The following is a 12492-nucleotide window of genomic DNA, read 5'->3' as shown; positions in this document are numbered from 1 at the left end:
TCCTGTATTTTCCACTCCATGCATCTGATGAAGTGGGTTTTAGCCCACAAAAACTTATGCCCAAATAAATTTGTTAGTCTCTAAGATGCCACAAGGACTCCTCGTTCTTTTTTGCTGATACAGACTAACATGGCTACCTCTCTGAAACCTGAAAATTACTAGTCACTTTGGAAAATCTTGGTCAGTAAGCTGCTGAGCTTAACCCACATCAAACTGACAGTGTCAGAACAGAGACAGACTGAATGAGGGTGAAAACTGAACTACTGTCTCTCTCTGCTTGATGGGTGGGTTCTGCTGGTCAGATTTCAAGCATATTAGTGAGGCAGTGTGGGGAAGCTTCCACAGCTCTGAGTGTGATGTCCTTTATTAACATAACAGGCACTACAATCTCTACAGAGACAGAAATTCTCTACATTTCACCAGTACTAAACTTCTCTTCAATTTTAACTATCCCCACCACCTCCACCACCACTCCACTACTTGTTTCGAGTTCCAAGCACAGTGTGCAAATGAAAATCTTTGATTTCAAGTCTACTGCGCCAGTATGTCAGAGACATGACAAGTCTATACAATATATTAGGAACATACTGGTAAGTTAAGCCTGACAACAGTGTGTGCACTGTGTCAGATGGGGGTCTGTTAACCTTGACGGGGTTCCTTTAAAGATCAATGCACATTCCTTCTTGGTTAACAGATATATTTTAAAAGTGTAAACATTTGGTTTTACTAAATTCAGGAAAGCAAATTCTGATACTAGGGAAACAGACCTCAGGAATTACAAACTGCCCAGCGATCAGCAGCGCCCCTAGTAGGTTGGCTCGACCATCATTCCGCAATTCATATATAGGCACCTAAAAAGAAGAGACTGAAATTACACCCCATTTCTTATATATAAACAGCAGAAGAGATTCCAGTTCATGCAATACAAATCCAGTATAAATACATGAATAATTTATGTAATAATCAAGGCAATCTCCCATTATATCATTTACGGTGAATAAGATTTACTTCTTCATCCAAACTAACTATTTTAGACAGAAGCAGATGGTGGAATTTCTCCCTCTGAATGTAAAACAGATTTTTTTCATAAAATATATCATTGGCTTTTTCATATTTTTCCTCTTATTGTAATAGCTTTATTTAAAAAAAAATCTCATTAAAGAAATTATTCTGGTCTGATTAAGCAACTGCATATTTTCTTTCAGAAGTGAAAGCCAGGTTAGCAACAACATCAAGAACAGAAAATGTGTGTATTCAATTCTTCAGTGAGGAAGCATGAGGCAGAAAAGTGTACAGAGAGTAAGATGAGCAACAGCCTCACTTCATTCAGAGTCACCCATAGCATCATCTGAGGATATAATTTGCCCTACCCTTCCTGGCTGAATATAAAAGGCGAACAGGTAGTTTGTTATTGACAGAATAGGACAAGACTAAATGTAGAGACTTAGTTTGTTACTTAAAGGATGATGACTTCTAAGCCTTTTTAGAATGAATCTTTATTAGCAAAATCATCCCCAATGTCTGAGCTACTTTAAACAATGCAAAAGTTAAGATTGCATGCTCTGCTGCTGGTTCATGTGCCAGGCAGATCTGTAAATAATACAGCAAAAAATGAAAGTAAAATCCTTATTTTTTTTTTATAAAGTAAACAGTACAGATAATCCTACAGACCCCAACAATTTAGAGACAGTGACCTGCATTCTATTCCTTCTTTATCATCCAAATTCTTTACTAAGTCCCAAGTACAAAGTCAATCATGTAATAAATAATAACAACACTCAGATTTATATAGCACATTTAATCAGAAGCTCTCAAAGCGCTTTACAAAGGAGGTAAGTATCATTATCCTCTTTTTACAGATGGAGAAACTGAGGCACAGAGATTACATGATTTGCCCAAGGTCACCTAGTAGATTAGTAGCAAAACTGGGAATAAAATCCAGGTCTTCAGAGTCCCAGTCCAGTGCTTTAGACACTAGATTACACTGCCTCTCCTGCACAAACCCAGAGACAACAGTAGGAATACACAATTATTGTTATTTAATAAAATTGTGATAGTGCCTAGACGCCAATTAGGCTGGGGTCCAATTGTGCTAGGCACTGTACAACCATAGAGCTTACCAAAGAGCTTACAGTCTAAAAAAGAAAAAAAAACATAACAGATGGATGAAACCAACAAGCAGGTTGAGAAGACAGGGTAACAAAATAATAAGATGTGCATAATTCTTAGTCAATCAGGAGTGGTAATCATAACTTGCTGCCTGCTTACCTATTGTGTCAATAAAAGCATAATATGGCCTGGACCTTTATTATTTGGGAAAATGAATGTTTCTCAGAGCTCAAGTTCATTTTTCAGAGCTAGCAATAAATAAATATTTTTATTTGCAACAGATCACGTTTGATGTGGAAGTTATTGGAAGATAAAAGATGAAATCTCACAATACCATTTTTCAAGTCACTTTTAAGACTAGAGTTGCACTTTTATGTTTAAACAAACAGCAGAGGCCATTCTGGTAAAACAGCAGGTGTAAAATGCACACTGGTGCAAAATAAAAAGTCAGCTTCAGACACAATGTGGTAAGGCCCAATCACCAGGATGATGGAGATGAATAAATTAAAGGAAGCATGCCAACTCTGAAATTGGGCATAAGGCATCCCACTCCTATCCCATGTTAGACACTCCGTGGCCAAGGAAGCACATGCATCCTGTTCTGGCAATCATAAAAGGGTTCAAAATGGGGACAAAGAGTATGGAAGAAATTAAGTTCATTGTCCCCCACAACAAAGAAATGGGTGATTGCTACACTCAGATACAAAAATAATCCACACACAACAACCCAGGACAGGATAACAATTTATAAAGGAATATAAGCCTCCATGCTCCTGGGCTTAAACAAACCACTAACAGCCTGTTTTTAGGCAGATGTTTCCTATATAAAGAGGTTATTACACAATAGCCCACTAAAGGATTTGTTGCACCTTCCTCAGAAGCATCCAGTACTGGCCACTGTTGGCAGCTGGACTAGAACCACTACTGGTCTGATTTAATACGGCAATTCTTACGTTTCTAGAATCACTAACAACAAAAAACCTGTGAGCAGATCCTCAGCTGGTGTGAACTGCCATGGCTCTATTGAAATCAATGACAACTGACAATTCATACCAGCTGAGAATCTGCCCCTGCAAGTCTAAAGCATATAGCGTTAATCAGTATACTAGACAATTTACATACAGACACACTAAAATAAAAATGCATTTGAACTCAGCCTAAAATTAAGGTTTACCTGAGATCCTGTCAGAATAATGGTTTTACCCAGGTTCTCACACATGAAGGATAAAGCTGAAGCAGTATATGCCATTGTGTCCGTGCCATGAAGGATCACAAAACCATCGTATTGTTCATAGTATTTCTGGAGATGGAAAGACATTTTTTCACATTAAACAGAATTAGAACAATGCTGTGCTGGTGCTGACACAAATCAGATATATATTGCTTTACTTCTACTACTGCAGGGTGATAATTTTAACTGCTATACGTTAAAAGTACTATATTTTATATATAAAATATGTTTCCTCCTAGAGAAGTCCAGGTTTTCAGTTGAACATAATTAAGAGTTAATAAGGCAATCAACATAAAATCTAGTTCTTCTAGCTAATTATGGAAGAGTCAAAGACAGATTCGTCTATGTATACATATTAATGCAGCATTTTTAAACCACAAGACTGCTAATTAAGAAAAGTTTAGCAATGGCTTTAAACAGGAATGTTAACATATGTAAATCTGTCGCACAGTCTGATTTCTTGTAGCTGCTTTTACTCTGGAGATTACACCATTTACAAGAACAGATTAGGCAAACCAGTACGATCGTACTACACCAAAACCAGCCCATTTAATCCGATTGGCAGAAAGGCAAATTGCCAGTGTAAGAGTGCCCTCTTCCGTTCAGAAGTTAACACTGAAGTAACTATTGTATGATGTTTAACTTTTCTTTGGTCATGTTACTATGAATCTGGATTCTCTCACAAAGGCAGATGAATAAGCATGAAATTGTCACTACTGTAGGTCCATGGCTAAGTAACAAACTGAAAGAGCTCTCACAAAAAAGGACTTCTGCTATTGTTAATGTGAACTATTCAAGACATGTACACATTTTAAAAGTAAGGAATGTGAAGGCCTCATAATATTCTGGGCTGTAATAGTACAAAGGCACGCAGTTCACAGCAGATTCTGTTGGAATGAAGACATCTGCTAGATTTTGGAAGGGGGAAGAGGAAGGCCAAAACCCCTCACTATTTAATGAGCTGTCCATACAAGACATTTCCTAGTGTAATTCTGCTGTCTTCATTTTTTAACTACTATTTTACCTTTGGTTTTCAGTTGAGCATGTGCCAGCAACAGCATGGAAGTCAGCACAAGCATGTTTGTTTGTTTTCATGAAATGGAATATTTCTTTTAATGATGTTATTTGCCAGAATAAGCAAGCATTAGTTTAAGTTTTGCACTACTATTTCATCTGATAATATCACCTCCTCTACCACGTGCTGATTTCTACCTCTGTACTTGCCTACAGATACTCAAATAGGTACTACTGCCACCTACTCAGAATCTGATGGGGCCATTCCCAGTTCTGCAAGCTAAATATGCAGGAAATAAAAGGGTTCAAAAATCTCTTTGGGGACAAAGCACCATGTCATGATGCCAAATTGCAACAGGCTAAAGTCCGCACTTAAGTTGTGACATGATACTGTGGTGGTGTGTCATGATAAGACTGTCCAAGCTTAAACTGTGGCTATGATCAGAAAAATAATCATGTGTCCCTTCTTACTCAACCAATATGCTCCCTGTGTTTTTTCAGAGTCTCATTTGCTTACACTACAAAAGTAAATTTTATTATTTAATAGTCTCATTAGCACTGTAATACTAATGCAGCTATGGGAGAGCGAGCTGGATTTGTTTCTGGCCTGTGCATCATCAACATATAGTTAACTGACGTTTCAGTGGCAGAATCTTTATTGAGAATGATGTATCAGCCAGAAAGAACATAGCTTGACTTAAATTCTGAGTTTGAAGGGCTGGCAATTAGAAAAAACATCTTTTAACTTGTAACCTGAGCAGATTTGATCTGAAGATCATTGATTCACAAATGTGAAACCCCACAATTCCATTTTTACAGAGTTATTTTTCAGCATGGAACCAGACTATAAGGGTCCTATTTTATTTGTACTTTACTGCTAAGTGTTACTAACACATGGATGGAAATTTAATTTAGCTTCACATTAAGGACCAGATTCTTATCTGGTATGAACTGGTGTAGTTCCATTGACTTCAGTGGAGTTATGCAGATTTACATCATTTGAGGATGTACCCCACAGACTGAGATCAAATCCACCACCACTAGCCACCTCCTTCTGGGCAGTTTTCCAATAAGATGATACAGAAGCTAAGAGTAGCACGCTGATCAAAATATGTATCTTGATTTCTTTCTCATGCTCCAAAACAATAGAAAACAATCAAAATGCATATTTCTTAGACAAAGCGTGTCTCTTTGACAAGTCATCAGCATGCCACCATTATGCTCTGTAAATGTACAAGATAAATTATGTGTCTTCACCTTGTGGTAGCATGCACTTAAACAGGAAAGTTGAAATGAGAGCTACAGATTAACAGAGAGGAAAGAGCAACAGAGAGTCCGGTGGCACCTTTAAGACTAACAGATGTATTGGAGCATAAGCTTTCGTGGGTGAATGCCCACTTCGTCGGATGCTTCGTCGGAGAGGAAAGAGTTCCTTGACAGAATAAGCAAGCAGGGAAGCTCATATGAAAAAGGAGATTTTGTTGTGAGCTGAAGCTAAAAAAAAGCTAACATGCAATTTTAAAGAAATACAGTCGTGTTGAGCTCTCTTCTGTACTGGAACTGCTGTTGGGAGAGGCCAACATGCAGAAGTGAAAATCAGAGTGCAAATATCCTTCACAAACAGTCACCCATTTGCAGAAAAGTGGCTCTTCGATATAAAGTCTGCTGGCTGTAACTCTGCATGTCTGTGGGGTTTTTTTGGGTTTTTTGGGGGTTTTTTTTGCAGTGTGAAATACAGGACTGAACCAGGGACTTTCAGAACTAAAAGCCCGAGAGGGGTACATCTTGAGCTAAAAAGCCAAGGCTCTCTAGTTGGGGGCTATAACAGACTCTGACCCTCTGTGGCTCAGGCATAGAGGGAGACCTATAACATACATTCATCAGTGGGTTAATGAGCAACTGCCTTCATAAACAATTTGATATTTTAAAAGATTAATATATTTTTTTAAAAGTCAAACATAAGCCACTGAGGTCATTTCAATGCGAGCTGAAGGCTGCATATGTTCATCTTGGCTGAATCTACAGGGATGGGTGTCTGAAAGTCTCCCCTCATGGCTGCAGCACCAGTGACGCTCCAGTGGTGGCAGCAATAGTGGGAGTGGCCAGCCAGTGATGTCACTAGACCTGCTTCAAGTAGGGTTAGAGGACATGGCGGGAACAACACCGGCAGCTGGTTTTCAGCAGTGCTCCAGAGTTGCTAGTGCTGGTGGAGCTGCATTGGTGCTACTCTAGTGGTGGAGGAAAAAAGATTCACTGTACACAAGCCCAGTTGAAATGTCATCACCAACATGCAGGGTGAACAGAACCAGGGGAGCATAGTGTTTTCTACAACCAAAATCATAATGATTAATTTTGCAAGAAGTCACTTATAATTTCCTAAAAGACTGCACATTAATAACTACATGTTCATGTTTCCCAATGTTTTGTCACAACAGATCTACTTCCTAAAAGCACACAACTGATTTAGATTGGGGGATGAGGACAATTTTTGTTAAACCACACAAAATTCAAGGATTTCATAAGTTTGTTTTCATAAATGTCAGTTATTTTTGTGCACATAGACATTTCTCCAAGTGTAGGAAATCCATCCACAATAATATTGTTCTAATGACTAATGAAGCTAAGCAGTCTAGTTTCAGTGTCCAAGAAGAAGTGAGGTTTTTACCCACGAAAGCTTATGCCCAAATAAATCTGTTAGTCTTTAAGGTGCCACCAGACTCCTTGTTGTTTTTGTAGAAAAAACTAATCCATTCTTCACAGTTTTAATCATCCATGCTACTAGTACTACAGAGCCTCAGATACATTATTTTCTTTCAATTATAATTGACATAATTTTGTAAAAATAAATCGCATAAGCTAACTATCAGTTATATAAAATTATTTCAATGATAGCTAAATGCTCAAACATTTCTAATAAATCTGACATTTTCACAAAGCATAATTTCTCTCTGGCTCTTATTTGCAAAACTATTACTTATTATGTATCTTTTCATCGATTTTTTATAAGCATACAAAAGTTAACAAGTCATCAGCAGTCTAGTCTGCTGCGTAAAATACTGAATAGCATTGTACTTTTAATAAGTATATAAATGATATGAGCAGAGTACAAGTGAATTATTTTATCAGAAGGTGAAAATAATTAAACTGCAGCATATCACCTGAAAAATTATCAAGGTTATTCACACTTACAGTACCTCAATATTCCTGGCAATTTTAGCCCAATCATCTGTCGTCATGTTGGAAGAATCAAGCAGTGGTGAAAGTTCCAGAATTGTGTAGACAATTCTTTTATTTTGTTCAGAGGGGCTGAAAAGGACAAGAACATGAAAAAGTTTTAGGCTATGAACTATTGTATGCTCATAATTTTTTAACCTTTAACAGAATGAATGATCCATGGTAAGCCTGTTTTTGTTCACATGTGTAAAAATACGCAATGGATTATTGACATCAAGTTTGGTAGGTTAAGCCTGGGGCCATGGTAGAATTCTTCTGTCAAGGTAGAGATGCACTGAACCATGAGCTCCTGAATTACAACACCCTAAATATAAAGGGTTTAAAAAATCCTAACTTTTGCTTTTTGCTGTAAAGTGCCAAAAAGTAGGAAGGCAGGGAAAAACAAAACCTAGTTTACTGGACTCACCTTACCAAGCTCTAGTGTCCAAGATTAAAAGTTAGTTTATTAAACTCTACTTCAGAAAGTTACTAACATTTTAAAGTAAATCCTAAGGCTGGTCAAGGAGATCCACAAACCTCCCATTGCCTGTGGAGTATACAGAGAAGTTGGGTCAGCTTTGAAAAGCCTTCTAATGCTTGCCACGGGGTTGAAGCACTTACCGCAGGTGAAGTATTTCACTCCTTAAGCCTCCCCTGAACGGGTCTCTTGTGGCCCTCATAAGGTCCATGTTAAAGGAGAGAGCAATGCACCCCTGTGTGCTCCCCTCACAACTTCCTCATAAGGCTTCAGAAACAAATCTCTTCTCCTTCAGATCTTAATTACCCCCCAAAAGTGGGATACTGCTCACTGCAGACTTCAGGGAATAAGATGGAATACCCACCATGTAAGACCCCTTTCTCTCCCCTAGTCCTCATTAGGGTTTGTTTGTGTGTGTCTGCGAGCGCGTGTATTTTTTTTTTTTTTTAAGAGGAGATTCTCACACCAAAAGGCAGGTAAACAGAGAAATTTGTTAAGGTGAATTTAAGATTGAGAGTACATACTAGTAAAAACTCTTAAAATTCAGTCACAAGGTTAAACTAAACTGGCAATAAATCCAAACCTTTGAAAACATGGCAGTGCACTGTTCATATTTTCCATTTCAATTAGCTTCCTAAATGACAAGCTACTGGCACACAAGAAGCTAGTTGAAATAAAAAACATTTGAAGGCAAAATCAGCTTTTGATATTTTCTCTTCTGCGCAGGTATGTCCAGGGTTCCCTTGGAATACAGATGTGATTAAGGTGAATGGTCATTTGGACTATGAGCTTGATACAGAAATTACCGGGTGAGGTTCTTTGCCCTGTGTCATGAAGGAAGTCAGACTAATGCTCCCTTCTGCCTTAAAATCTATGAACCTATGAATCTGAGGATTAAGTATTAAGTACATCCTGATGCTTACTATGGAATAGAGGGGAGTTACCATATTTGGTTTTTAAAAACCTTTTATTATTAACATTTATACTGCAGTAGCACTCACAAGCTCCAATAAGGATCAGGATCCCCATGTGCTAGGTGCTGTACAAAAACAATGAGACCCTGCTCTGAGCAGCTTACAAGAAACATACAAATGGTGGGAGAGAAGAAAAATCAGATTTATACATTTCTTATATACACTATTTATAAAACAACAGAAAATATGCCAAAACAGGAGTCAATTATCCCCAGCTGCCATAAATCCATCATTAATTGGGTAATTTCTTATAGGTATCATAGCAGAAGTGGGTCTGCATATTTGAATAGTTTATAGTGTGAACGTTCAAACAAACTTTCTGTTTTCAATCTTACATAACTGACATACTGTAACTAAGAAATGTAGGTTTTATACAGCATTTTGCCTTGTTAATGTTAACCATTATGTACACAAACACTCTGTATGAGAGCAAGGTTTTAAAACAACTGCGAAGGAAGTCAAGAAACAGTAGTGAAAAGAGATCCTCTGCGCCAGTGCTGTTTAAAAAGGAGACATATGACAGTACGGTCAGTCAACTCTTTTACTAGTGGTGGAAACACCTCCACAAAAACAAATCCTTAAGTCAACAGAATGTTCTATTTCATTACATTAGAGTTATCAGACTGATCTACAAAGTCCACTCAATGTTCCCATTTTCTTCCCCCAAAACTTACAATATTTCTCAATTGTCTAGTTAAAATATCACTAAGCAATCATTGAAATATAAAAACTACAATGGCAAACAAAATTTTGCCACACTAACCTTCGTGAAATAGTGATCAATAATACTAAAGAACAAACAAGATTTGTATTTGACAGTCCTTCACCTGAAACATATTTTTTAAACTTTTTGTATTTATACGTTTGTTTTTTCCCTGTCTGTACACTTCACATGAAATGCACTTAGGACACAAAAAGGGCACATCAGTAGAGTTCCACTATCTTTCAATTCCTTTAAAAATGTCTTTAACAAATTATTCAATTATAAGCACTTAAATAAAAAGTCATCTATCAGTAAGAAAACATATTTTTCTTAAAATAACCAAAATATTTAACAAGATCAAGTATATCATAACCTCATGTTAGTATTGTCCCCTTTGGACTTTCCTTTGTCCTAATTTCTTTATTTTAAGTCCTTCAATTTATTGAGGTTTGAACTAAAAAAATTTACTTTATTGCTTGGCTTATGTGTCTCCTAATTTTCCCCTCAAAGAGATGATTTTCCATAATCAACCTCAATCGCCACTCCTTATAGCAAAACAGCCATAATTCTATTTAACTTTTCAAATATTTTGTAAAATATACTCCTGCAATCTATGTGTAATGTAACATGTTTACAGGGATTCAGTCATTCGTCACAGCTGGGGAAGACATCAAATTAGCATATGGTCCTCTAAATAAAACCTATAAGCCTGTTAATCATTGCCCAACAGTTAAAAAGCCATGCAGATTAATTATAAAGCCCATATCTAATTACCATGATGTTGCATAAGTTTGGGGCAGAAAGAGACAATTGGCTTTTAGGGATTCTAAACAGCAGCAGGGACTGTAGAATTAAAGCATGAAGCCAGTTCAAAGCTGCATTAATTAGCTGCTGCTGCTACTTCTTCAGACATATATTGGAGATAATTCACATAGTGCTCTATGCAGTATTCACAGTAGCCACCGTTTATTTATGTGATAGTACCATGGCAAATAAGCACCCATGGATAGATAAAGTGTATATTTGGGGAGAAAGGTTTAAGCTTCATGACATACATTCACTGTGAAATGATTGATTTGAAGAGTGTTTCTTAGGTTTTTGGTAATTATTTTGTAACATAATTGTGTTTGGCAACTAGTAGAGATTGTATTAGGCACTATGTAGATCAAAATAAGTACATACTATGGTTAACTAATGTGTTTGGCATTCTGATTTTAAAGTAATGTAATATAAATATTTTTGCTAACCCTACAGTGATTTATCTTGTGGTCTTAACACATCAGCTGTTAGAACATGGCTGAAAGGTAACTCCACTAGCTAAGACAGGTACCGGAACAGATTTTATTTTCCACACATTCTCTCTTGATATTCCCCTCTGGCCAAGAAAAAGCCTAAGAACAACTTGGCTATTAAAAACATTCATATCCAGAGGATTATCTACTTGAAATCCCAGAATTTACCAAATAATTACTTATTTTAGACTGTCTCAACAATTTGATCAAGAAGTGTATTACTTTGCCTTCTACGAGTTAAAAAGGTCATGATTAATGACCCAGCAAGGCATAACAATTTAGCACTCATAAAATAAGTTATCTTATTTTAAATTATGTTAAATTAATTTCACAAGAAGAACATTGGAGTCTTCATGTTAAGACTTCAGAGCACTTTACAAAAATTTCTCAAAATGAGTGGGGAGACATGTTTTTTCAGTTACTTACGGAAGCACCAACGTGTTATCAGGAAACTTGGGGCAATCACAGTGTTTGTTTTCTTTCGCATATACCTCATCATGCAGCATCGGCATTTTTTTCAGGGCCTTTACTAACTTATTAGCTTCAGGAGCAAGTCCTAGAAAATAAAGGGGGAAAAAACTACTGATGAAACATTCATTTTTCTGTTTTCCCTCTCATTGATTTTTCTTTGGCTTCTTCTGCTCCCGTGCATTGACATTCCATGTATTTTCCAGCACAGATTTAAACCCAGCATATCTACTCCAAAAAGAACACTCAATATTAATAGACATGGTTAGAAAGATTAAAAATAACTGCTATAATTGCTTAAACCTTAATCTGATCAGAAAGGAGAAAACATCCTGTTTATAATGCATACTCTTCCAGATCAGTTTTAAATCAGTTACCAGCAGGTTTAGAGATTGTCAACAAATCTGAGCAATTGTAAACAAATTATCTGTAATTATTTCCTTGACACATACCAGGATCAGGAAAACAAGAGAACCCTTTATTTAGTAAAAAAAACAATGATGTTACCTCCTTCCTACACCTTGAACTTTGATTCTTTATCCATATTATAAGACCCTCGGCCACCAATGACATTCATCCATTAGCTTTTTTTGCAACTGGGAATTTAACTAAAATGACAGACTATGAAGAACTCAGATGGAGCCAAAGCCATTTCAGAAATCATTTAAAACACTGTGTGCTCTCTCCACCCCCACCACTGACTCTTTGCCACCTGTTCTCCAAGGGCAACTTTCTTGCCATGCTACCTGTAATAGACAAGCAGGAGTTGGGTTCTGAAAACCCCCATGGATCCTAGGAACTTTTCATTTTAAGTTTTCTTCCTCTCTTGCTCAGAGGAGGATAAAGTCAGTAGTCCAGTAGGCAAGGGGGGTATTGCATTATAGACAGTCCTAATCTTTATTCTTAGACATGCACCTCTGATATGCTCAGCCTCTTAAAACATGGAAACTCAATTTTTAAATGTGGATGGAGCTTTCAAAGTCTAAACCCACTTTTAAGTTTAAAATGTT

At 37.0% G+C, this 12492-nt stretch overlaps 1 protein-coding gene across 1 annotated transcript in view; it reads right to left on the bottom strand.

The window, feature by feature from the left end:
- The window catches only part of ASPG (asparaginase), a 58421-nt gene extending 46198 nt beyond the window's left edge, over positions 1–12223 (bottom strand). Inside the window, exons 1-5 of the mRNA XM_029912085.1 lie at positions 12178–12223; positions 11441–11570; positions 7549–7660; positions 3284–3409; positions 768–851 (exon numbers count right to left, since the gene is read on the bottom strand). Coding sequence (XP_029767945.1) covers positions 768–851; positions 3284–3409; positions 7549–7660; positions 11441–11570; positions 12178–12223 — 498 coding nt within the window. The remainder of the gene's footprint in view (positions 1–767; positions 852–3283; positions 3410–7548; positions 7661–11440; positions 11571–12177) is intronic.
- Between the last annotated feature and the right edge of the window lie 269 nt (positions 12224–12492).

The sequence above is a fragment of the Terrapene carolina genome, unplaced genomic scaffold (assembly GCF_002925995.2).
Source record: "Terrapene carolina triunguis isolate 2854851 unplaced genomic scaffold, T_m_triunguis-2.0 Scaffold189, whole genome shotgun sequence".
Classification (NCBI taxonomy): domain Eukaryota; kingdom Metazoa; phylum Chordata; order Testudines; family Emydidae; genus Terrapene; species Terrapene triunguis.
The sequence above is the reverse complement of the archived record's forward strand: the minus strand, read 5'-3'. Positions and strand labels throughout refer to the sequence as shown.